Below are 27,924 nucleotides of genomic sequence, written 5' to 3' on the forward strand. Positions count from 1 at the left end.
ACCAATGGGAAGCGGTGTTGGGGCGATGTGGGAGGTAGCCTGGTGACGTCGGCAGGAATGGTAGGTGATGCTCCGGTGTCGAGCCGAGTACATGGGGTTATGGAAAATGTCGGGAGGTTGCGGGCCGTCTACAGCCTAACTCAGCGCAGAGGCCTCGGGCATATCGTCCGAGTTGCGAGGAAGGCTGAGTGCTGTCTTGCCCTAGTTGTGGCGGCGTTCCTGTCGTCGTCGTCCCCCCCCCCCCCCGGCGTAGCGGTACGCCGCTACAGCTGCTCTCCCCAGCCTGCAGCAGCAGTGTATCCGTGCCTCCCTTCGTGCAACAGCAGTGACACGGGTACACTGCCAGTGTACTCGCAACCCCTATCACCCAGCAGCTTGCACCAGTAATGAGCCCCCCCAACCCCTATCTCCCAGCAGCTTGCACCAGCAGTGCCCCCCCACCCCCCAACCCCTATCTCCCAGCAGCTTGCACCAGCAGTGCCCCCCCAACCCCTATCTCCCAGCAGCTTGCACCAGCAGGTTTCCCAATCCCTCTCTCCCAGCAGCTTACATCGGCAGTGCTGTTCCCCCAATCCCTCTCTCCCAGCAATTGGCATCTGCCCCAATTCCCTCTCCGGGCAGTTGGCACCAGCAGTGTTGTTCACCTACCCCACCCCTCTCCCAGCAGATTGCACCAGCATTGTTCTTCCCCAACCCCCACCTCTCTCTCCCAGCAGCTTACACCAGCAGTGTTCCACCCCAAGCCCTCCCTCCCAGCGGCTTGCACCAGCATTGTTATCCCCCCCCCCCAACTCCTCTCTCCCAGCAACTTGCGCCAGTAGTCCCTGCAATCGCTCACCCCCAAACCTACAGAAGCACCAAAACACAGCAACATGTACCATCAGGAAGGATGCAACATTTTCCTACATTATTTGCAAGCATGGGTGTTAAATCATATAACTGACAAAACAATTTACAAAATAGCATGATTATTAATTTAGATTTTAAAAACTTGCAATTTATGTACTTCAATGCCCTAAAGCATTTAACTTTCAATTAATTTTGAAGAAAAATCATTGTACAGAATAAACTAACAAAATCAAAAATATGATTGTATTTAGCAAACTCTTAGAAATTTTTGTTGAGAAGTTAATGTTGGTCTGGATACTGGGAAAAAACCTGCCTTCTCTTTGTATTGGTGAATACATTTCTGGATGGGAGCATAATCAGCTGAAAATAATACTGGTTGAATATATTCTGCCTCCATAGAGTAAACATCAAATGGCAACCAACCACTCCTACACACTGTCTGATGATATAGCAGATGAAGCTGTCCGGTCCACGTGTGATGATGCAACTATTTGTAAAAGGTAGGAACCGTAGTGCTGCAGGTAAACTGGGGCAGTCTGAAAACAGAGTGGAATTTATTGTATTGTCCAACCTAATGTATAGGGACAAAAAGCTGGAGTAACTCAGCGGGACAGGCAGCATCTCTGGAGAGAAGCAATGGGTGACGCTTCGGGTTGAGACCCTTCTTCAGACTGGTTAGGGATAAGGGAAACGAGAGATATAGACGATGATGTAGAGAGATAAGAACAATGAATGAAAGATATGCAAAAAAGTTACATTGATAGAGGAAACAGGCCATTGTTAGCCGTTTGTTGGGTGAAAACGTGACTTGGGTGGGGGAGGGATTGGGAGAGAGGGGGGAATGCCGGGGTTACTTTAAGTTAGAGAAATCAATATTCATTACACTAGGCTGTGGTATGATTAAGCGAAATAGGAGATGCTGTTCCTCTCTCTGACAATGGAGGAGACCTAGGACAGAAAGGTCTGTGTGGGAATGGGAAGGAGAATTAAAGTGTTTAGCAACCAGGAGATCAGGTAGGTTCAGCCGGACTTAGCAAAGGCATTCAGCGAAACGAATGGCCAGTCTATGTTTGGTCTCGCCGATGTACAAGAGCCCCCATCTTGAACAACGGAAACAGTAGATGACGTTGGAGGAGGTGCAAGTGAACCTCTACCTAACCTGAAAGGACTGTCAGGCTCCCTGGACGCTGTCGAGGGAGGAGGTGTAGGACAGGTGTTGCTTCTTCTGCAGTTGCAGGGGAAGGCCCAGTGGTATGAATATTGATTTCTCTAACTTAAAGTAACCCCGGCATTCACTCTATCCCTCTCCCACCCAAATCGCACCAGCTTCTCGTTTTCACCCAACAAACAGGTCTGTTTCCTCTATCATCGTTACTTTTATGCATATCTTTCATGCATCGTTCTTTATCTCTCTACATTATCGTCTATATCTCTTATTTCCCTGATCTAGAAACATAGAAAAATAGGTGCAGGAGGAGGCCATTCGGCCCTTCGAGCCAGCACCGCCATTCATTGTGATCATGGTTGATCATCTACAACCAGTAACCTGTGCCCAACTTGTCCCCATATCCTTGATTCCACTAGCTCCCAGAGCTCCATCTAACTCTCTCTTAAATTCATCCAGTGATTTGGCCTCCACTGCCCTCTGTGGCAAAGAATTCAACAAATTCACAACTCTGGGTGAAAAAGTTCCTTCTCACCTCAGTTTTAAGTGGCCTCCCCTTTATTCTAAGACTGTGGCCCCTGGTTCTGGACTCCAACACTGGAAACATTTTTCCTGCATCTAGCTTGTCCAGTCCTTTTACAAGTCTCTATAAGATCCCCCCTCATCCTTCTAAACTCCAGTGAATACAAGCCTAGTCTTTTCAATCTTTTCTCATATGACAGTCCCGCCATCCCAGGGATCAATCTCGTGAATCTACGCTGCACTGCCTCAATTACAAGGATGTCCTTCCTCAAATTAGACCAAAACTATACACAATACTCCAGATGTGACTTACCAGGCCCTAGACAACTGCAGAAGAACCTCTTTACTCCTATACTGAAATCCTCTCGTTATGAAGGCCAACGTGCCATTAGCTTTCTTCACTGCCTGCTGTACCTGCATGCCAACTTTCAGTGACTGGTGTACAAGGACACCCAGGTCTCACTGAACTTCTCCCTTACCTAACCTGACACCATTGAGATAATGTGCCTCCTTGTTTTTGCTGCCAAAGTGGATAACCTCACATTTATCTGCATCACATTATACTGCATCTGCCATGCATCTGCCCACTCTAACCAGTCTGATGGGTCTTAACCCGAAACATCACCCATACCTTCTCTCCAGAGATGCTGCCTGTCCCGCTGAGTTTGTCCAGCTTTTTGTGTCTTCGGTTTAAACCAACATCTGCAGTTATTTCCAACATTTAATGTATAAGGAATGGTTCACATTCTAAGCACCAAGATTTTAAATCTAAAGTTTGTCATACATTAGGATGAATGCACACTTCACATTGGGATAGAAATTTGAAGAATTAAAGCACCCCCTTGACAGCAACTAACTGGCCCACTGGAAGCGTGGGAGCCAATTCTGACAATGTGTACTGGAAGAAAAAAAATTGGAAAGATAAAGAGAAAAATCAATTCATCTAAATTAACATAAACCTATGGCTGTTTTATTCAAGTTTGATAAATAGATTTAAATTCAAACATGGGATGCAAACATCTTTCTATCTATCTTACTAAAACTCTCATCTTGTATATTCGTATATTTGTTCATTCGTTCATATATTTATACCCGAAATACAGCCAAATCGGTACACGATAGCGCAACAATTTTAGGCCCACCTTACTCACTATTGGCCTGCGGTTCAAATGGTTGTAATAGATGAATAGTTATTCACTTTTTAAACTTTAATAAATCCCTTTTCCACTTGCCCTGCGGTCAGCCGCACCTGCACAGTAATACCTCTGTGTTCAACGTCACAATGGGAACCCAACGGGTCCGCGCATGCACAGTTGGGGGCCCGTTGACCTAATACTTAGAGCATCCGCGCGTGTGCTCAAAGCGCTCTGGTTGTCCGCCGGGGCTTCTTCCCGCTCAAAGCAATGGCCGTCGACGTCGAGCTGCCGCCGCAGGAGAGGTTTGCACCCAACGGGTCCACGGGTCACTCTGGGCACCGCCACGGCCGCCCCGGGCCAGGGTGAGTGGCTCCCTCTCTCCTTTCATCTTCCCCCCTCGCCTGCCCCCGCCCGGCAATGGGTCCACAGGTCATCAGTTGGGGAGGGTTGCCGGGCCCGCAGGAGAGGTTTAGACCCAACGGGAGTTGGCGGGTCCGCAGGAGAGGTTTGGACCCAACGGGTTCACACCCATCTAGTTTACGTTTATAGCCTTTTGATTCCCAGAGTTGACTATACTTCCTATAAGGACTTGTTCCTTTATTAATTTTCATAATCCCGTCTTCCACACTACTACTTTGTATATGGTTCTTAACCAAAGAAACCACTCAGTCATAGTTAACACGGTGCTAATTTATTGTGACGCCGGGGCTCCATCACCGTCACCATGGCTCCCCCGACCCAGGCAAGCTTCGCAGCCTCCTGGGAGGTGTTCCGGTTTTCAACTCTTTGTAAAATGCAGAATCTGCTGATTTGCCTGCTCCCATTATACCATGCAAGGTCCCAAATATATTCAATGTGCAACACCAACTTGTGTAAGAAGGAACTGCAGATGCTGGTTTAAACCAAAGATAGACACAAAAAGCTGGAATAACTCAGCCCGGACAGGCAGCATCTCTGGAGAAAAGGAATGGGTGACACTTCAGGTCGAGACCCTTCTTCATACTGGCAACTTACCCTGAATCAGCATACCATATTGACTATCTTGAGCAGGCCAAGAATGGATTAGATGACCACCTTTCAAAACAAAAGCCTCCTCTGTTTGCAAATATCACCCTGGGCTTCTGGCTGCCTCTCATATTATCACTGCAACCCAGTGCTTATTGACTGGCCTGTATTTGATCTGCACCGCTGAAGCTGATAATTACCTGCTAATTAAGCAGCTGATCATTGGAGTGAAAGTAAGTGCAGGTAGTTCTGCTACAATGTGTGTTTTCATATTGCGAATTGGATACAATGTGATTGAGGAATCAGGGAATACTATTTATATCATGTTCGTCAAATTGGTTATAACTTGATTTCGATCGGGAGCTAGACAGTCACTTAAAATTTACTGAGGAAATTGACAAGCAGAAAAATAGTTATCTTGGGGAGGGGTGGGGGAGAATCTCAGGAAAGTATAAGGTTTCCATTCAAGTTCTTCACAGTAATCTGACATCATTGTTTCTGCAGAACAGTCTATCAGTTTCACTACAGGTGGCCATTGAAATTGGCAGCAATTACCTCCATTGTCCCTTGTGTGATAATATACTATTATCAATGTGACATGCAGCCTGTAGTATTTTTAACTTGCAGCAACAAAAATAAACTTACAGTGATTTAAAAACCTTTATTTTTGAAATAAGTTGGAAGGCAGACGAGACACAATTGAAACAGACATGATAGTCTGGAGTAAAATGGGATGGAAATGGGAAAAGAATCAGTCTACAGTGAATAGAATGGGAAAAGCAAAATGATTTGATGGTATATACTGTATCAAGTCCAGAAGGTCTCAATATAGGTAGATCTTCTGCGTTATGGGAAATTGTGTTCTAAAAACAATTGTGTCCATGGGGAAAAGAGTGTTGGAGGCTAAAGTTTCAGACTCACAATAACAACAGGTTCTTTTTAAATCTTTCCCCCTTTCCCTAGGGGAAGGGGAGAGGGGAAGGGGGAGAGGGAGAGGGGAAGGGGGAGAGGGGGAGAGGGGAAGAGGGGAAGGGGGAGAGGGGAAGGGGGAGAAGGGAAGGGGAAGAAGGGAAGGGGAGAAGGGAAGGGAACTGCATAGAAGACTTATTTTAAATTAGGTAATGATAAAACTTCTGTAATAAGTACAAGATTTCTGGTTACCATAAAACCTTAATGAACTGTTGTTCATTGCTCTGTAAATAAAGTGGTAGATGAATTTTAATGCAAGTTCCTGATCTACTTGGAGGGGATTTTCTCATTGATATTTCTCCCTTCTGTTTGTCAGGTTTGCAATGAGTATGAACTACTGGAAGGATCCATATATACAGTACTTCACAAAGCAATCAAATGAAAGGAAAGCACCTGAAATAAACAGAGGTAGGCCACTGCATCATTGCTCCAATTTGATTAGGGGAGATGTGTGTCTGGTTGTGTGAGGGAGTGTATGGATCTGATTACTTGAGGGATAATGTGTATCTTGTTGTGTCGCGTGTATGTGTCTCAATATATCTTTATTGTCAACGAGATATGCATCATAGTGATTATGCTTCTCATTGAGTTGGGTCACATTTACATTGCACTGAACCAAGTTGGCATCACATTGCTTGAAAGCATGCTTATGTTGCATTTTGTTTGGCATTTTTACTTTGCATTTCGTCACGAATGCTCGTGCTGCATTTTGTTGGGCTTGCTCACGATGCTTATCGTCGGGCATGGTGTGCAAATAAGCCTCAATGCCCCAATCCTCAATGTGTTTTTGTCGCAATGTGTCAGGGATCTGATCTGATTCGTTGAACATGTTGGCACAAATGATATAGGTAAGGAAAGGAATGAGGTACTGCAAAATAAGTATAAGGAGATAGGTAGAAGGTAAAAAGCAGGACAGTTTTGTATGTGGGAGAGCGTGCCTCACGAAACTGATTGAGTTTTTTGAAGATAGACACTAAGTGCTGGAGTAGCTCAGCGGGGCAGGCAGCATCTGGAGAAAAAGGATGAGTGATGTTTCATGTCGGGACCCTTCCTTAGAGTTTTTTGAAGATGTGACCAAAAAGGTTGAAGAGGGCAGAGCTGTAGACGTTGTATAAATGGATTCAGCAAAGCATTTGATAAGGTTCCACATGGTGCACTACTCTGAAAGGTTAGGCCACATTTTCACCCTGTTATGGGAAATATATTGTTCAGCTAGAAAAGGGTGCAGAGAAGATTTACGAGGCTGTTGCTGGGACTCGAGGGCCTGAGCTATAGGGAGAGGATGAGGGGTGATCTTATAGAGGTTTACAAAATCATGAGAGGAATAAATAGGGTAAATGCAGAGTCTTTTAGCCAGAATAGGAGAATCAAGAACACAGGTTTAAGGTGAGATGGGAAAGATTTAATAGGAACCAGAGGGGCAACTTATTTTACACAAAGAGTGGTAGGTATATGAAACGAGCTGTTGGATAAGATAATTGAGGCAGGAACCATCACACCATTTAAAAAACATCTGGACAGGTACATGGATAGGAGAGGTTTAGATAGATATGGGCCAAATGCAGGAAAGTGGCACTAGTGTAGATGAGACCCGTTGGTCAGAGTGGGCAATTTGGGCCGAAGGGCCCTCTTTCCATGCTATATGACTATGTCATAGAGGCATACAGCATGGAAACAGACCCTTTGGTCCAACTAGTCCATGCCGACTAAGATGCCCCATCCAAGCTGGTTCCATTTACCCTCACTTGGTCCATATTCCTCTAAACCTTTCCTATCCATGTTCCTGTCCAAATGTCTTTTAAATGTTGTTATTATACCTGCCTTGGCTAATTCCTCTGGAAGCTCATTCCATATATCTGCCAGCCTCTGTGATAAGGTTGACCCTCGGGTTCCTATTACATTTTCCCCTCTCTTTAAAACTATGCCCTCTAGTCCCCTACCCTGGGAAAATAAAAACTATGCATTCACCCTATAAGATTACTATAAGATCACTGTTCAGCCTCCTACGCTCCATGAAATAAAGTCCTAGCCTGCCCAACCATTCCCAATAAGTCGTGTCCTCAAGTCCTGGCAACATCCTCATAATTCTTCTCTGCACTCTTTCCATCTTAATGACAACCTTACTATGGTAGAGTGAAGAAAACCGAACACTATATTCTATGTGTGGCCTTCCCAATGTTTTGTGCAACTGAAGCTGTAGTCTGCCTGTTTGCTTCTTATTGTCTCGGTGAGCATTTGTATCTTGTTGAGGAGCAGGGGTAGATTGGGTAAAGGATCCTGGGTATGCTGTTGTTACATTGGGAGTGGTTGCATTGCAACACATTGGCGCACATATTGCATTGGGGTGTATGTGTTTCTGGTTCCGTGTGGAGCTTTTGCTCCATGTTGTGCCAAGTAGTGTTGGAACATACTCAGGCTGAGTGTGTTGGGTTGTGATGATTGCATCTGCGCCAGGATGCCTTGGAGCACAGTATAATTGCACAATGCCGTTGTGTTGTGTCATGTCAAGAAACGTGTGTGTTTGCATTGAGGTGCATGTATTATTGTGTCGGAGTACGATTGCATCATGTTGCTTTAATGATTCTGTCTCTGCTTGTGCCGGTTACATTTGCATAATACTTTGGGGTATGTTTCTGTCATGTTACATCAGGGTGTCAGGTGGCCTTGAGGGCATTTGTGCCAAGTTGTGTTGCAACATGCTTATTTCCGTTGCATCTGGGTGCACTGCTTTTTGTTGGGTTGCACTGGAGTGTGATTGCATCTGGGATATTTTGGTCAGGTTGCATTGAGTTTGTGTCTCGGTGGAATTGTGCGACAAGTGTTTTAGTTGGGGTGTGTTCGGGCCCATTTGCATTGGTAAGTGTTTGTGTCTGGTTGTGTCGTGTTGCTTTTGTCAGTTATGTCAGAGCACGATTGTGTCTGGGGTGCATATGCAATGGGTTGCACCAGGTGCATTCAGGTCTAATTGTGTCACTGCACCTTTGGGTTGTGGGGCATATTTGCATAAAGTTGCACCATGAAGTGTTTGAATGAGGGCGCTGATCTATCTGGTTACGGCAGTTCTCAATATGTTCAGATAATGTCAGGACCCATGTGCAATGGAGGAATATAGGATTCTTGCAGCAAAGTAGTCCTGAGGTAGATCGACCATAATCATCTTGAACAAGGGAGCAGGGACAAGGAGCTGAATGGTCTACTACTGTTTCTATTTCTCGGTTGCTTGGCTTCTCCTGTTACATCTTATGCTGAGGAATGACCCCCCAGAATGTTGATGGTGGAAAACTTGACTGGAATCTTTTTGGAAAACCTGCTGTCTTGCCCAAATGGCTTGCTTTAATATGTGAACCCGAATGGTGTCTTTCAGCCACAATTTGAACATGGAACGTTGCACGATAATGCTTGAATTTTTCTTTGCCTGCATTCACTGTAGGAGAACCACCAGATTTACTCTGTATCTCGTTAATTTGAACTGCTACCTCATTGGAGTTCATTTAACATTAAACATTGGTTGTATTAATCTTCTAAGGGGTAAGATTCTAACTTGTATTTGAAGATGTTGTTTTTCTTTTCAGGTTATTATGCCCGTGTAAAGGCAGTGAATTTATTGCTGGATGCTTTTATAAAGAAAACCAACTGTAATTGTCAAGTTATAAATCTTGGTGCTGGTTTGGACACAACATTTTGGAGACTGAAGGTATAATTGGCTTGTTCATAATTTGAGTAAAAATATTTTGGTACTTATATTAGTTAAAGCTGTATAGTTTCTAAGGCGGAACTGATAATTCAAACCACAGATAATTCTATGCTAATTGCTCTTAAGAATTAGGACATGTCATGTTTGAATACAACCAGCAACAATTATATATTACCAGTTGATTTCAATATGCAGGTAGACTGGGAAAATCAGGTTGGTACTGGATCCCAAGACAAGAAATTTATAGAGTGCCTACGAGATGGTTTCTTAGAGCAGCTTGTAGTTGTGCCTACTAGGGAAAAGGCGATTCTAGATTTTATATTGTGTAACAAGCCAGATATAATTAGAGAGCTTAAGGCAAAAGAACCTATAGGACCATAATATGATAAAACCATAGGACCATAATATGATAAAATTTAACCTGCAGTTTGAGAGGGAGTGGATGAAATCGGATATGTCAGTATTATTGTTGAGTAAAGATGATTACAGAGGCATGAGGGAGGAGCTGGCTAAAGTTGATTGGAAAGGGACCCTAGCAGGAATAACGGTGGAGCAGCAATGGCAGGATTTTCTGGGAACAATTCATAAGATGTAGGATCTTTTCATCCCAAAAGGGAAGAAAGATGCGAAGGGGAGAATGAGGGGACTGTGGCTGACAAGGGAAGTTAAAGACACCATAAAACTAAAAGAAAAGACATATAATATTGCAAAGAGTAGTGGGAAGCTAGAGGATTTGGAAGCTTTTAAAAACCAAAAGAAAGTAACTACAGGGAGAAAAGATGAAATATGAAGGTAAGCTTGCCAATAATATAAAAGAGGCTAGCAAAGTTTCTTCAGATATATAAAAGTGAGTGGGAGGCAAGAGTGGATATTGAATTGCTGGAAAATGACACTGGAGAAGTGATAATGGGGATATAGAAATGGCAGAGAAATTGAATACGTTTTTTGCGTCGGTCTTCACAGTGGAAGACACCAGCAACATGGCTGAAATTCAAGGGGCAGAAGTTAGTGGAGTGGCTATTCCTAAGGAGAAGGTGCTTGGGAAGCTGAAAAATCTGAAGGTGGATAAGTCACCTGGACCAGATGGACTACATCCTAGTGTTCGGAAAGAGGTAGTTTTAGCGATTGTGGGGGCATTAGTGGTGATCTTTCAAGAATCACCAGAATCAGGAGTGGTTCCGGAGGATTGGAAAATTGCAAATGTTACTCCACTGTTCAAGAAGGGAACAAAACTAAAGTGGGGAAACTATAGGCCAGTTAGTCTGACTTCAGTGGTTGGTAAGATTTTAGAGTCCATTATAAAGGATGAGGTTCCCGAGTACTTAGAAGAAACTTGATAAAATAGGCCGAAGTCAGCATGGTTTTGAGAAGGGGAGATCTTGCCTGACGAATCTGTTGGAATTCTTTGAGGAAGTAAATAGCAGGATAGACAGAGAGTCAGTGGATGTTGTTTACCTGGATTTTCAGAAGGCTTTTGATAAGGTGCCGCATATGAGGCTGCTAACAAAGATGAGAACCCATGGTATTAGAGGGAAAATACTAGCATAGATAGAAGATTGGCTGAATGACAGATGGTAAAAAGTGGGAATAAAGGGGGCTTTTTCTGGTTGGCTGCCAGTGACCAGCGGTGTTCCGCAGGGTTTGGTGCTGGGGTTGATACTCTTCACATTGTACATCAATGATTTGGATGAGGGAATTGAAAGCACTGTGGCCTGGTTTGTGGATGATACAAAGATATGTGGTGGGGCAGGTGGTGTAGAGATGGCAGGGACCCTACAGATGGCATGGACAGGTTAGGAAAGTGGGCAAAGCAATGGCAGATGGAATACAGTGTAACAAAGTATGGAGTCATGCATTTTGGTAGTAGGAATAAAGGCACAGACTATTTTCTAAATGGGGAGAGAATTCAGAAATCGGAGATGCAAAGGAATTTGGGAGCGCTGGCATAGGATTCCCAAAAAGTTAATTTACAAGTTGAATCGGTAGGAAGAACATAAGGAAGGTATGTGCAATGTTAGTATTTATTTTGAGAGGACGTCAGAGGTTGATTAATCTGTGGAATTCATTGCCACAGATGGCAGTGGAGGTGTCATTGAATATTTCTAAGATGGAGATTGACAGATTCTTGATTAGTAAGGGTGTTAAAGGTTGTCGGGAAAAGGCAGGAGAATGGGCTTGAGAAGGATAGATAGATCAGCCATGATTGAATGGCAGAGTACAGTCAATGGACCAGAAATGCTGCCTGACCCGCTGAGTTAATCCCAGCACTTTGTGTCTATCTTCGGTATATACCAGCATCTGCAGTTTGTTTCTACCACTCTAAACACATCTGGAATAAATGAATGAAGGATATGCATATCTTTCATTCATTTGTTCTGTATCACCCACTATATCTCTCTTTTCCCTTTGCCTTGACTTTCAGTCTGAAGACGAGTCTAGACCCGAAACATCATCTATTCCTTTTTTCCAGAGGTGCTGTCTGACTCGCTGAGTTACTCCAGCTTTTTGTGTCTACTATTCAAATTACTTCCAGTGTTAAATTTGTATTCATCTTTTTTTAACCTCAGGATCAAAATATGCTTCCAAAAAAATACTTTGAAGTTGACTTTCCAATGATTGTCATGAGAAAATTGCACTTGATTAAGTAAGTTCATTTCATTAAATTACCATCATAATTTCCAATTTCAGATCCCTCCATGAGCTGGTCATACAGTATTTGCACAGTATAACAATTTAATGTGTCATAGATTGATGCAAAGGACCTTTTTTCTCAAGATAGAGAATGAGAAATTATAACGCTGTTTCGACAAACTTACTATAATAACACATTTCCTGCAGAAGTGGCACTAGTGCTGCTGATGGAGAGAGACCAACTTTCGACGACAAAGACAACTTTCCTTTGATGTTGAACAAGGAAATATATTCCAAATACTGTGAATACACACATATTTTCTTAAATAAGTGCATTGGAACCAGCTCTGTCTGGGAGATAAGGCTATTTGCATCCAGCCAAGCTAAAAATCATTTGAGACTCTCAACATTGTTTCCTGCTTTAATTCATTGTTTCTTACTGTTATCAATAGGCTTGATTCGACACTTCATAAAATAAATGTTTTCCACCTTTCCCAAATTTGACAAGATGCTGTTTTGCCTTTCATACATCCATTATAACTACCTATAATTACCCCCATGTACTTATAAGTAAGAAATATTCTTATTAGAGCATTGAACAGTATGGCACAAAAACAGGACCTTCAACCCACAATGTCTACACCAAACATGATGCCAAGATTAACTAAACTTGTCTGCCTGCACATAATCAAGATCCCTCCATTCCTGCATATCCATGTACCAATCTAAAAGCCTCTTAAATGCCACCATCCTTTCTGCTTCCACCACCAACCAAGTCCTGGCATCCAACACCCTCTGTGTAAAAACAAAACTTGCCCTGCACATTTCCTTTAGACCTTGCCCCTATCACCTTATAGCTATACCCTCAATTCTTTAATCATTTCCACCACGGAAAAAGGTTCTGACTGTCTACCCTATTTATGCCTCTTAAAATAGTACATTCTTCTCTCAGATCTTCCCTCAAGCTCTGATGCTCAGGGAATACAATCCAACTCTGTCCAACCTCTTCTTGTAGTTAATACCCCCTAATCCAGCCAACATTCTGTACATTCTCTAAAGCCTCCAGATCCTTCCTGTAATGAGGTGACCAGAACTGCACGCAATAATCCAAATGTGGCCTAACCAAAGTCCCACACAGCTGGCCCAAGGAACTGCAGATGCTGGTTTACAAAAAAAGACACAAAATGCTGGAGTATCTCAGCGGGTCAGGCAGCATGTCTGGAGAACTTGAATAAGTGACGTTTCTTGAAGAAGGGTCTCGACCGGAAACATCACCCATTCCTTCTATCCAGAGATGCTGCCTGTCCCGCTGTTAATCCAGCATTTTGTGTCTATCTTCGGTGTAAACCAGCATCTGCAGTTCTTTCCAACACAAGGTTTCTTAGTAGATCTGGGTATATCATTTGATACAATGATACAATTTACAATATATATATAAAATATACAATTTGTATATAGCTACAAAAGTGGATTATCTTTACTTTCTACTTAGAGATGTTGTTTTACCATTTTAATTGTGAATCTGTTGTTATTCAAGCACATTTGTGTGCCTGAGGTTATTAAATTTGCATTTTAATGTTTGTTAGACTGAGTAATTTGCCATTGTTAAAATCGTTTTCTTCTCTAGATTAATTAGTGTTGTATCATTGTCAATAAACCACATCTCACTGTTTACTCTTTCCTCCAGAACAAAGCCTCCATTGTCAAAGCCTATTATAGAAACCCATTCAAGTACTAGTCTGCTGATAGGTGAGAAAGAAACATTTTTTTATACCTGATCCCCTTCAAATATCAATGGGTTTAAATCGCTAACATGGACTGTTCTTTGGTCCATAGATTAAGTTTCTTCTTGAAATCGCTCTATGAATGAATCATACAACTCAGTTGCACCAATCCTGTTGAGAGCCACATCTAAGTCACAAAACCTTATGAGTTACATATTCATATTCTGGTCCTGAATTTGGTCAATTTGATGAGGAATTCAACTTTAGCATGCTTGGTTGATAAATTGTATTACGTGACCGTTTCACTCTTGGTGGCTATCCCTTTGTCACCATGCCTAGCTTGTACTGATAGCAAAGCATATGGACTCCAATGCTTTACGCTGTTTCAGTTTCACAAATTGCGTAACACCAGATACCCGTCAAGAATGCTATGTATTCAAGTGAATTCAAATGATTTTATATTTTAACTTTCTTTTTAAATTGAAATTGTTGATAAGCATTGTTGACGAATGTTCACTTAAAGATCTTGTCCATTTGCAAGATGGCTCCAACATGGATTCGGATCGCTATACCATTATTGGGCAAGATCTCCGTGACCTCCCCATGCTGCTGGAAAGATTGAGGAGATTTGGTCTGGATGCAAAGTAAGTATTTATAGTTAGTTAATGTTCCTGTCCTGACACAACACAAACTCCAACAACATAATGAATTTCATTCTGTAACTGTAATTGTGTATTATTATCTCACCAACTCCACTGTGGATCTCTCCAGACAGGTCTTTACCATGTCATAATACTGAAAGAATATGAGATTGTAAGAAATAGGAACGAGTAGGCCATTCAGCCCCTCGAGCCTGCTCCATCATTTGGCTGATCCAACTTCCCTCAGGTTCACTTTCCTGCCCTTTCCTCATGACTTTTGATTATACATCTGTCTCCACAGCTTTCTGGGGGATAGAAATTCCAAAGGCTCACAAACATTTGAGAGAATAATATTTTTCTTTATATCAGTTTTCTAGAGGACCTATTTAATTCTGACATCTCTACTCCTCTCATGAGGGGAAATATACCAGTTTGATCCTGTCAAACATTTGAAGAATTTATATATTTCAATGAGATCTCTCATTCTTCTAAACTTAAGACTCAAGCTATTCAGCCTTTCTCTTTTTAAGGCTGAGTTCTAAAATTCACAGCAGTTATTGTGAATAGTGGGCAACATCAACTTCATGAAAAAGCATATTAATTTTAAGCATATTGAAAAGCATATTGACTTTATTCTCCCGGTTTACATAGAAACATAGAAAATAGGTACAGAAGTAGGCATTCGCCCCTTCGAGCCAGCACTGCCATTTAATATAATCATGGCTGATCATCCAGAATCAGTACCCTGTTCCTGCGTCCTCCCCATATCTTTTGATTCTGTTAGCCCAAAGAGCTATATCCTCTTCGGATCGTTCACCTTGTAGTGGTAAAGAGGCTTGCGTGCCCCCATGATTCCGAGAGCGATGCCATCGGAAGAACTAGCTTCTGGTAGGGCCACCCATGGCGGTAAGGTCGAGGATGAGTGTCCAGACTAAGAACAATCCAACGTACAAGACCTCAACGGCGGACCAGGTGGACAAAGTTATCTTGAACTCAATGGCTGTGAAGGCGGATGAAGACTGCAACAAATCGATCAGCTCCAATCGTCTTGGTTCCCTTGCCATTGGAATTAGTTGATTGATTTGTGAAGGACCGTGTGCTTCTTGGAGTGCAACATCAAGTACACATTAAACAAACACACGCACAGGCATCTTCGTTGTGACATCGGAACGTAGACCATCTTCCTCGATCTCGAGGGATAGCCATGACGATGAAGAGCTATATTTAACTTTTTCTTGAATACATCCAGTGAACTGGCCTCCACTGTCTTCTGTGGCAGAGATTCCACAGATTCACAACTCTGGCTGAAAAAGCTTTTCCTCATCTCAGTCCTAATTGTCCTTCCCCTTATTCTTAAAGTGTGACCCCTGGTTCTGGACTCAGGAACATTTTTCCTGCATCTACCCCTGTCCAATCCCTTAAGAATTTTATATGTTTCTATAAGATCCTCTCTCATCCTTCTAAATTCCAGTGATCCATTCTTTCATCATATGTCAGTCCCGCCATCCCGGGAGTTAACCTGGTGAACCTACGCTGCACTCCCTCAATAGCTAGAATGTCCTTCCTCAAATTAGGAAACCAAAATGCACACAATACTCCATGTGTGGTCTCACCAGGGCCCTGTACAACTGCAGTAGGACCTCCATGCTCCTATACATTTCAATCCGTAACTACATCGATGAGAGTAATCATCACATTTAGTCATTGTACGGACGTTGCATCTATACTCTGACACTTCCGTCCGTTATGTAACACCATCTCTCTGCTAAGTGAAGTAGGTTTGTGCAGTTTAATTTAGTCTATCGTTTAGAGATAGCGTGTGGAAACAAACCCTAAGGCCCACCGTCTACACCGACCATTGATCACCTGTTCATGCTAGTTTTATGTTATGCCACTTTCTCATCCACTCACGCACTCAGGGAAATTTACAGTGCCAATTAGTCTACAAACCCGCTTGTCTTTGGGATGTGACCAGAATGCATGGAGGAAACCCACGTGGTCACAGGGAGAATGTGCAAATACCACACAGACAGCTTCCAAAGTCAGGATCAAACCCAGATCTCTGGCGCTGTGAGGCAGCAGCTCTACCAGCTGCACCACTGTGTGCCCCAAATCTTTTGGAACAAATCTTGTAGCTCCAACATGCAACCATATTCGTTGCCCTGGCACGGATCATCTGGTAGTTACTGGGGGCCACCAAAAGCATCCATCAAAATGTGTTCCACCTGTAAGAAACTGGGAGAGTGAAGAGCAGCCCATAAATGTCTAATATCCAGGAAAAATTCTATTCCTGGAGCATTTTATTAGATTAAAACAACGGTATTAGCTGTCTTACTGGGTATGAAGTGGGCATCTGCAGAGCCTGATGAGATATATCCCAGGCAGCTTGGCTTAGTTAGTTCAGTTTAGAGATACAGCGTGGGCACAGGCCCTTTGGCCCACTGAGTCCTCGCCGATCAGCGATCACCTGTACACTAATTGAATCCTACTTACCAGAGACAATTTACAGAAGCCAATTACAATCGGACTGTAGAAGGGTCTTACCCGAAACGTCACCTATCCATATTCTCCAGGGATGCTGCCTGGGCCACCTGTACTCTAGCACTTTGTTTCCTTTTAGGAATTATGATTGGTATGCTAACATGAAAATTGGTGAAGTTGTTGGATAGTCATGACAGTCATAGGTTACAGACAGTGCTGCAGTGCTAATTTTTTAGGTGCCGGAGCGGCCGCTGTTAAATTCCCCGCTAGTTAACATTTCCCGCTGTTTATTTTGGCTTTTTTTTACAGAGGTGCCGGAGCGGCACTCCGGTGAGCTCTGGCAGCATCACCCCTGGTTACAGAACGATGTCGATCAGCTGTTAAATTGGATGGAGCAAAGGCAGATGGAATTTAATTTTGATAAGTGCAAGGTCATGCATTTGGGGAGAAAGCTCTAATAAGTCTAGGACATCCACCTTGAATGGCAAAGTCCTCGGGTTTTGAAGAACATAGGGACCATGGTGTATAAACCAATTGATGCCTAAAGGTGGCAGCACAAGAGCATCAGATGGGAATGAAGGCATATGGGATATTGCCTTGTTGTGATATTGCCTTCATTGACCACGGCATAGATAAAATGCAATAAGGTTGTAAATTTTTAATTAGGCCACAGCTGAGCATTATGTGCAGTTTTGGTTGCCACAGTATGTGATTGCACTGTAGAACATGCTGAGGAAATTAACCAGGATGTTTAAAATAAAAACAGATTTTTTTTTAGTTTAGTTTGCTGGCAATATTCAGCTGGTCAGGAAGCGAAATAGAGTTAATGTTTCAGGTCAAAGATGTCAGAACTGGAAAGAAAGCATCAGAAGCTTGTTGAGGTGCAGGGAGGTGGGGTAAGGGGGATGGCTCTCCGAGTGTGAAAACAAGGGGACCATGGAGATAAGCTGTAAACAAGGTTGTCAATGAGTGAATTGGGAACATTTAGAGTGAGATCGTAGACAAAAGAACATAGGAGATGTGAAATGCAGGGCAAGAAGATGTGCCCAACTAATACAAAAAGATAGTGTCACCTGAAGTAGTAGAAATCAACATCCTGCAACAGAAGGCTGCAAGATGCCCAGATGAGAGATGGGGTGCTGTTCTACAAGCTTGTATTGTGCCATGTGACAGTGCAGGAGGCCACAGACTGAGAGTCAGAGTGGGAGACGCTGGGTCACCTCTGTGGACTGAACAAAGATTAGCTGTAAAGCAATCGCCCAACCTGCATTTGGTTTCTTCAGTATAGTATTGAATGTCATTTCCATTAATATCTCAATATTCTTTCAATTCACTTTTCTTAAATGGTGTACCATATGATAAATTGTCCAGTTAACAAGGTAGGTTGACAGGGAGTACAGGAACCAGGGCCTGGGAGAGTGAAAGGGAGCACTGGACCCAGGGCATAGGCACGTGTAAGGAAGCACAGCCAGAGCCTGGGTGAGTGTAAGGGAGTGCCACAATCAGGGTTGGGTGAGTGAAATGGGGTGCAGCAATCTGGGCCATGGTAAGTGTAAGGGAGTGCAAGAACAGGAGCCTTGGTACATTTGAGAGAGTGTGACGAATATTACCTGGTATGCCTCTTGGTGAAACATTGAGATTTGCAGATAGTTAGATAATTATTGGATTTGTGGTCCAGCCAAGGTTCAACGCAAGTTTATGCGCCATCACTGTTTTTAAATTCTCTCCTATAAAGGAATGCATAGTTGATTTTTAGTAAATGTTAACTTGCAACTTCGAGTTACCTACCAGTTTTCTATGTGATTTGAAAGTAGACTGGATTTATTCTTTTTTGGTAAAAGGAATTAACCATTATCTTTAGCTAGGCACTGCATTTCCTTACAACTCTTGACACTCTTCCATACACCCTGGCTCTTTTGCACTCCGACCTCACAAAATGCACCTGCACGTACCCATTATCAACACAACAAAGTGATGATACTTTATTTACTCTCTAACATATATTTGAATATTCTTTACTGTTATGGAAAAGCATTCTGGAGAAGAAATATTGATTATGTGTCAAATGCTTCATGGTCTCAATACTCTATTTAGATGATAATTAACTAAATACTGACCCCTGGTCACAATTAAGATTTACAGCCAAGGAATCTTGTGCTTATTGTGTGCATTATAAAGGTACAGATATCTAATGTATCAATGTTTTTTACTCAGAATAGTCCCGTTTAGGTTAACGCTCTGTTATTTTTCACCTAGGTTACCAACATTGCTAATGGCGGAATGTGTTCTTGTGTACATGACCCCTGAGCAATCTGCAGAATTGATAAAGTGGGCTTCCAGTACTTTCGGTACCACCATGTTTATCAATTACGAGCAGGTAATAATATTAATCATTTTCCCAGCAATTGTTTACTACAGTTTATTGGTAAGCACATATTTTTCCTTACTCTTGAAGTTTATTGGTAAGCACATCTTTTTCCTTACTATTGAAGTTTAATTCAGGAATGTTATGGGGAGCTTATGAATATGCTTTGCACTGTGTAGAAGTTTGGAGAGGAAACGTGCCGGCAATAAATAATTTGCAAATCTGTTTTTTAAATTCACTAACCAACTTTTATAATGGTTGTAGTTTTTAATTTCATGAGACTTACAATATTGCAACTACAAGGGTTGCTTGGCTTTCGAATGTCGTAAATCTGACTTTACACAAATACATCCATACATCTTTAAGGGAATTAAGATAGTAATAAAATGCTTCACAGTATTCCATAATGAGTGGATACAGTATATATTTTATTAGTTTAATTATGGGTATTGTCTGTGAATTTTTATTTGTGTATTGGTATTGTGGTTTTTAATTTATTGATTTATTTTAGAAATACAACATGGAAACAGGCTTTTTGGCCCACCGAATCCATGCCAACCATCAATCAACCGTTCACACTAGTTCTATGTTGTGCCACTTTTGCACACTAGGGGAAATTTACAGAGGCTTAACTTACAAACTTGCACATCTTTGGGATGTGGGTGCACCCAGAGAAAACCCACGCGGTCATAGGGAGAACATGCAAACTCCACAGACAGCATCCGAGGTCAGGATTGAACCTAGACCCTGGCTGAAAATAAAGAATCATAGGAAGCTTATGCAAAGCGGCACATAGAACATAGTACAACACAGGAACAAGCCATTCAGTCCACAATGTCTGTGTCAAATAGGATGCCAAGACCAACTCTTATCTGCCTGCACATAATCCATATATCTTCACTCCCTGCACATCTATATGCCCATCTAGAAGTCTCTTAAATGTCTCTATTGTATCTTCCTCCACCACCATTCCCAGCAGCACTTTCCAGGCACTCACCACTCTATGTAAAAAAAAATGCCCCCACATCTCCTTTAATCTTTTCCCTCGAGTAGGGGGAAAAGGTTCCGACCATCTACCCTATCTATGCCACCGTTATGAGCTTTATGTTACAATATGGGCAGCAAAAGAAAATGAACATTTTTTGACATGGAAAAATCATCTTACAGACAGTTCTCAGGAATGGAACCCTTGCATAACCCGGGGACAATCTTTATTGTATTATGATGTTTGGATGACAGGTGATGCAGCTGGTAGAACTGTTGTCACACAGCCCCAAGGACCTGGGCTCAATTCTGACCTCCCTTGCTGTCTGTGTTGGGTTTGTGTGTTCTTCCTGTGACTGCATGGGTTTCCCCTGGGTGCTCCAGTTTCCTCTTGTGTCTCAAAGACATGCAGGTGAGTGAGTTAATTGACCACTACAAAATACCAATATAGGTGAGTGATTGAATCTGGGAGGAGTTGATGTGAATGTGGGCAATTTAAAATGGGTTAGTGGATGATTAGTGTAAATAGGTGTTTGATGGTTGGCACAGACCCAGTAGGCTGAGAGGCCTATTTCTTTACTGTATGACTCTGTGATAATATCTTTCTTGCAATCTATGTTACTCGAAGTCAAACAAACTTAATCTTCTGCTATTTTGAGAAATTGTTGACACAGTTGATTCTTATATTTACCAAACTTGAAGTCACTTTCACAAAAATTAATGGAAGCATTCCCTCATTTCAATGATTTCAGGTGAATATGAACGATCGCTTTGGCCAGGTGATGATCGAAAACTTACATCGACGGCAGTGTAACCTTGCTGGCGTAGAAATCTGTCAAACTCTGGAGACGCAGGTTTTGTACAACTTTGTTGCAATCATGTGAATGTCTTTCATTAACTGATTGCAATTCTGATTTACTTTTGTTGTCAAATCCTATTGAAAATGCTTCTTAAGAAGAACATGTCACAAAAATATACATTCTGCATTTTGAAATTGTGCAAAATAATGATTAAATAGTTCAGATTAGTTCACTTGATGGCAGTATCATCTCTGGAGCAATGGGTTATGAATTCAAGCTTCCGCCAGGAAGTGTATAACATGAGGCTGGTGTTCCACTGAGCAAGCCAACATCAGCAGTAGCATTCTTTTCATGAGATTTTCCAACCGTCAAATCGGATCTGTCTGTAAAGATCTTACAGCACAATTTGAATAAACACAGGAAGTTTCCCTTATCTGAAGGCCAACCTTGCTCCCACACCACAGCTAGATGAGATTGTCATTTACCTTACTGGTGTGTGTTGAATTGAGAATACCAAGAACTTGTCTATCTAACAACAATTAATGCACTCCAAAACAAAAGCAGGGTAAGATGTTAAAATTTCTAAATTTCATTTTATAGAACTTTGAAGCCATCTATTCCCAAATATTTAAAAAGTTTTGTTAGTACAATTGGTGAGTACCTCATTAAATTATTATTCTTTCACAGAAGGATCGGTTTCTTTTGAATGGCTGGGACAATGCGAATGTCTTGGACATGATGACTGTTTATAACAGCTTGCCGCAAGCAGATGTTCAGAGGTACGCTTAACTTGTGGGTATTTTTTATGTGACAACATGACAGAAATCTGAAACAAAATCAGAAAATGCAGAGCTATCAGCAGGTCAGGCAGCATCTGTGGAGGAAGAAACAGTTAATGTTTCAGGTTGAAGATCCTTTGCCAAAACACCTGGATCCTTTGTAGAAAACTCAATGTAAGGCTCATTAAACAATTACCTAAATATGTGATTTTAAGTATTTTTGTACTCGTAGCAAAGCACTATTATTGTGATGATCTTGGGATTAGGAATTTTTGAGTTTCTCCTTTCTCTGATGTGTTGGCACTGGACTATCACAATCACATCCAGTGTCTTTGGAAGAGTACTAATAAAATGGGTTAATTCATCCATTCGGTAACTTTGCCCTTTTAAAAGAAACTAGACCAAGTGGACCCGTTGGGTCCAAACCTCTCCTGCATTGGTGCAGCACCCACTCCTACCCCCCTCCCCTCCCCCTACCCCCTCCACCCCCAAACCCCTCCCTCCCTCCTCCCCCTCCCTCCCCTCCTCCCCTCCCCCTCCTCCCCTCTCTCCCTCCCTCCACTCCACCCCCTTTAACCCTCCTTATCCTCTCTCCTCCCCCTCCCTTCCTCCCCCCCTATCCCTCCACCCCCCTCCCTCCCTAGGAGATAGATTTAAACTTTAAAATGTGAATAACTTTTAAAATATAACACCGATTTCAATGAAACTTCTTCCAGCACCAAAGGGATGACGGTGAGTAAGGTTGGCGTAAAATTGTCGCGCTATCGTGTACCGTTTTGGCTGTAGTTCAGGAACAAACAAACAAACAAGAGTATTAGTATATAGATGTTTTCTTCTAACCTGTTGGTTTCCCCTAGGATAGAGCAACTGGAATTCTTGGATGAGAAGGAGCTTTTGCAGCAGCTTCTGCAACATTATTGTATCTGCTGGGCCACAAAAGATAGTGAAGATTTGGGTAATTATTTCTTTCTTCATATCCACCCTGTAAATGTCAGTTAGCAAAGAAATCTTGTACATATGCATGGATGTGATGGTAGATGAGTTCCGGTTATAGAACTGAGTTCCAGTCCTCGGCCAATTACCCTTGATGCAAAATCAGAGGCAGTTTGAAGGTCTCCACAACAGTTGGTCAATATCTCCCGGTCTGAAGCAGCATTCAGCTCGGTCTGAAACACCATTCGCAGAAGAAGGTGTGGATACTGGCAGTGTCTTGGAAAATTGCAAAAGCAAAAAGATTATAGGGTCATACAGCATGTAAATAGGCCCTTTGGCACAACTAGTCCATGCTGACCAAGATAATCTCAGTCCCATTTGCCCACGTTTGGCCCATTTCCTTCTAAAACTTTCCTAACCATGTAACTGTCCAAGTGTCTTTTAAATGTTGTTTTGGTACCTCCTCAACTACCTGCTCTGGCAGGTATATTTCATATACCCCACCCTTTGAGCATATGAGACCAGCCACCTTGAAATTGCCTTGGTGATTTAACTTTGTTCCTCACTATGTCAATTTTGTTTCTTGTTATGGGAGTGGGCGATTGAAGCTGTGCCCATTTTTACATTTAGAGTGTTGACTGAAGGAAGGTGTGAAGGGACTTTGGAAGCAAAATAGGATTAGGGCCACTGTTAGTGCAAAGGATTATCAGTAGAATGCCGTTTAGCCAGTCTCTCTCCACGATGAAGGAGAATGAATGGGAACAGACAGAAAGGACAAGAGTGTGTGAACAGTTGTAATGCTTTAGTTGTGCACAGGGTGCTGCGTTATCCATGATTCAATGCTCAAGGTTTATGCTGCTCCAAGCCAGCTGGCTCACTGTCTCTGCAAAATGTCTTGGAAGTGAAATCAAGTAAATAGAATCAAGTTAATTATTTTTCGAAGTATGGTGCTGAAATTCCCTCTTTAAAGTGTGAGTGAATAGAGAAAAATGAACGTGTGGGAGTACAGCAGGCTTGAATTAAGGACATACAGGTTTGATGTACGACATGCCCTACAGCGAACTACCATCCTTAATTAGCACCCACTGTACTCCCACATATGTAAATGTCTTCTGTCTGTTTTCAGGTATTGGTGACATTATGTTTGGGAGCATTTGATTTCCATTGACAAGCTACTTCAAGCCTGGAATGACAAATCCTGCAATCAGTGTGCATGAAAAGGAAATCTTCTCCAGCTGTAATAGGACAGTGCCTTTGTGATTAAGTGTTTGTTGATGTGTAAAGCAACAGAAAAGGCTGCATCATTTTGAGAAAACAGCCTATAATGTATGTCAGAATAACAAGCTATTGTTTTGCATTAAAAATAGTAATTTGTTTTAATTTGTTACATTAAACAAAATTCTGAGTTACAATTCAAATATTCAGGTTTAATAGTGCCATCAAAAAGTTACTTTAAAAACATATACTCACAAAAATACAATGTGCCACAACTGCTGTAGTTATGAAATTTTCTGCACAGTATTGTTATTGATCATTTGAATGAGTAATTTTATTAAGAATGCATTTGAACAGAATGTATGAATTTGTGAATGATGCACGAACTGATGTGATTGATTAACACTGGTAATAGCATGGATCTTCCAGTTGAAATTGGCACGGCCTGCCTGCAGAATTGAGCCAATCTTGGGTTCACTGGTCGTTGGGCCCATTAATAAGATTGAAGGTTAGTGAGAATCTCTAAGATTCACAAATGTTCAAGCATACAAAACTATTTAAAACTTTTTCTTTAATTATGTGAAACTAATTAAACCACAAAAAACATTTGAAAAACAATTATTACGTGGATTTAATTTTTTTAATTAGAAAATAATGAAATTACCTTGTACATAGAACAGTACAGCACTCTCTCCTTACATTCAGCCACCCAAAGTGCAACACTTGCTCAGGTTAAACTCCATCTGGCATTCCTCCGCCCATTTCTGCAGCTGATATATATTCCTCTGTATCTTCTGACAGTCTCCTCCACTGTCTGCAACTCCTCCAATTTTGGAGGAGCAAACTTACTCACCAACTCATCCACATTTACCTCTAGGTCATTTACATATATCTCAAACAGCAGAGGTCCCAGCACAGATACCCGCGGAACTCCACTGGTCACAGACTTTTTACTACAACCCTCTAACTTCTATGTGTAAGGCAGTTGTGAGCCCATACCATCAAGTCATTGTGAATCCTGTATACCTTAATCTTCTGGATCAGCCTACCATGAGGAACCTTATCAAAAGCCTTACTAAAATCCATGTATATAACATCCTCTGGCTTGCTTTTATCAATCTCCTTCGTCCATTCAATTTATCCGTACCTGCCTGTCTCCTCAAGACTGTTATTCCTGTAAAGTTAATATGTCTGATTTCCAAGCCTAAGTCTAAGCAATGGAAATAGTGTAAAAGATTCCACTCCCAGCAGAATGACAATCAATTGAATATGATTTTAGGACATCTACTCTAGTAGGGGTCCCACACATCCCCATAGTTGCCACGTAAAAGCTATTTTAGTGTGGGCTTATTAGTAAATTAAGATGCTTTTGTTATTGCCTTCTCTGCAAATCTAAACTGCCCTTGCCAGTTCATATTTATTACACTACTTTGATCAGTTCATCACTATTTATCACACACGCAGTGATCAGTCATTTGGCACTAGCTATGGCTCAATTGCCAGTGTCCTCATCTCAGAGTCAGAAGATCCCAGATCAGGTCCCATCCACTTGTGCACTAAAATCGAGCTGATGTTTCATTACTGTGCCAGTGCTGCATGTCTGGCAGTGTTTTTGTTTTACTAAGACTTCATTTATTGTCATAGATAAATGTAAATTGACCCATAGTATTGTTTTAAAGAAGGGAAGAAGTATTACATCTGATTCCTGATCAAATTGATGTTTATTAGCACATGGCCTTTTGCAAAGTCTTGCTATGCACTAACTTGGCAGCTGCACTTTCTACATCACAGCAGTGACTGCACTTCAAAGCTGTTAAGTGCTTTGGAGTACATCGAGGGGCTCTATAAATATTTCTGTTTCAAACAGTGCTAATCATAAAGTATACGAATAGAGGCTTATTAAAATTGAAGTCACAAGCCTAGAAATGTAATCATTTAGCAATGTGTTCTTTGAGCATTACCTAATTAATATTTGACCAACCAGAGTTAATTGGCATAATGTCCACTTATGGGTTATGATGCATTTTTCAGAAATTTGGTTGAGCATTTCCAGCACAAGTCACCCTGGCATGCCTGCTGAAATTTTCTTTTAAAGCATTTTGAACAAATGTAAACTTAATTTGATGCAGGAGCAGCAATCATTGATCGCACCAAGCACAGCGATGTTTTCTAAAGAGTCTGAAGAAGGGTCTTGACCTGAAACGTCACCCATTCCTTCTCTCCTGAGATGCTGCCTGACCTGCTGAGTTACTCCAGCATTTTGTGAAATAAATACCTTCGATTTGTACCAGCATCTGCAGTTATTTTCTTACACTTTTCTAAAGAGCTGCTAACTGAGACTCCTGTATGGAATTTTGATCCTTCTGGCCGCCAACCTTTTCCACCCTAATCCCACTCTGGGATGCTCTTAATGCTCTTGTGGCCTTAATTATTCCCTCCCACCACTGCAACCTCATCCAACCATTCTCCAGTCCATCAATGGCCTAACGTTGCCATCAATAGAAACCTAGTATCAAGCCACCTGCATGTTCTTTGGCAACACCTCCCACCTTTACCATCCGTAATTTCCTGGCTTTGGTTCATTGCAGAAATGAATAGCGCCCCTTCAGTAGTGCTTAGTAAGATCTAGAACTGGAGTTAACATAACATAACATAACAAAACTTTATTGTCACTCGGCACAAACACCGAACGAAATTTCAGCAGTCACAAGACACAGCAAAAAAGAAAAGAACACAGGACACACGACCCCAACACAAACATCCATCACAGTGACTCCAAACACTCCCTCACTGTGATGGAAGGCAACAAAACTTCCCCTCTCCTCCCCCCGCACCCACGGACAGACAGCTCGACCCCTACCGAGGCAACCGACACGCACAGCCCCCGCAAGGGGATGGAAGGCCCCGCGGCCGAGCCGCCCCGGGCACTGAAACGTCCCGGGCGTTCACTGCTGATTGAGCATTTGTACCACTGTGAAGTCCACTTGGTGCACAAAAAATTGCAGGCCCAGATATTTAAAGTGGCATGACAGCATGGTCAGAAAGTTGGTTAAAGAATAAAGATAAATAATGATCCCTGCATAGTATAGCAGTTGGAATGTTAATTGTACTCTGCCCCAGGTATTTGTGTGTTCGCCACAGTTCTCAATTGATCGACCTGGGGATGGAAAGTACAAACCAGTGAGGTGCCTTTGGGTCTTCATAGCAGCTGGTGGTTTTGTTAATGAGTTGAGTAAGTTGAAGGGACTGGCCTGTGTGTGGCTTTTGGGTGGCTCAGGCTTTCTGCCCAACTAAATCTTTGTTGTTTTACTGGACAAAAATAGCCTCCTGCAAAGAGACAGTTCCTTTGAAGTACAGCTACTGTTCTTCAGTCAACCAGAACCATTAAAATACATTGTTTACAGAAAGTTATTGCGTGATTTCTGAGATATATTGGCGTTTTATAACTGCAATGTCTTTCATTTGTCCATACATAATTTTAATTAAACTTTGGAATGCCATTCTGATGGATTTATGACCTCATTTGTAATTAAGCTGACTTTTCTAATGGTTTATTTCAATTCATGAGCAGTTTATAGGAAAATTTTGCCACATTATTGCATGTTAACCCATATGTTAAATAAACTCCTGGGTCTCCCCAACTATTGGCTGCATCACCGGCTGAAGTAGTGTCACATAATACTTTAAACAGCATTTCATTTATTTGTATCAGGTTTCCATGGGCCTTTTGCTCAACATGTCTGAACATGGGAAGAACTTTGCAGAACTATTAGAGACACAAAATGCTGGAGTAACTCGGCAGGTCAGGCAGCAGCTTTGGGGGAAATGGATAGGTGACATTTCGGTTACGGACACTTCTTCAGACTTGCTCTGAGTTACTCCAGCATTTTGTCTTTCTTGGCAAAACCAGCATCTGCAGTTCCATTGCATGAACTATTAAAGGCATTGAGCTGCTTTGTTCTATTATTTTCCAGTCATCTGACTCATTTCAAGAAACAAACTGGTTAAGGAACTCTGGGCCAGGCAACATC

General features: G+C 42.0%; 1 protein-coding gene across 3 annotated transcripts; it reads left to right on the forward strand.

Moving 5' to 3' along the window:
* Window positions 1–27,405, forward strand: lcmt1 (leucine carboxyl methyltransferase 1). Of its 3 annotated transcripts, XM_078417899.1 has the most exons (12): window positions 6–60; window positions 1,249–1,349; window positions 5,963–6,054; window positions 9,219–9,340; window positions 11,908–11,984; window positions 13,659–13,720; window positions 14,219–14,339; window positions 19,074–19,194; window positions 20,919–21,020; window positions 21,654–21,745; window positions 22,603–22,700; window positions 23,805–27,405. In XM_078417899.1, exons 1-12 carry the CDS (start codon window positions 58–60, stop codon window positions 23,834–23,836), a joined length of 1,023 nt encoding a protein of 340 aa, XP_078274025.1. In that variant the 5' UTR covers window positions 6–57; the 3' UTR covers window positions 23,837–27,405. The 3 variants fall into 3 exon arrangements, with proteins under 3 accessions (XP_078274026.1, XP_078274025.1, XP_078274027.1); XM_078417900.1 differs by lacking the exon at window positions 23,805–27,405 and having other exon boundaries at window positions 1–60; window positions 14,237–14,339; window positions 22,603–22,744; XM_078417901.1 differs by lacking the exons at window positions 6–60; window positions 23,805–27,405 and adding an exon at window positions 89–183 and having other exon boundaries at window positions 14,237–14,339; window positions 22,603–22,744.
* The last annotated feature ends 519 nt before the right edge of the window (window positions 27,406–27,924 follow it).

The sequence above is a fragment of the Rhinoraja longicauda genome, chromosome 21, assembly GCF_053455715.1.
Source record: "Rhinoraja longicauda isolate Sanriku21f chromosome 21, sRhiLon1.1, whole genome shotgun sequence".
Classification (NCBI taxonomy): Eukaryota; Metazoa; Chordata; class Chondrichthyes; order Rajiformes; family Arhynchobatidae; genus Rhinoraja; species Rhinoraja longicauda.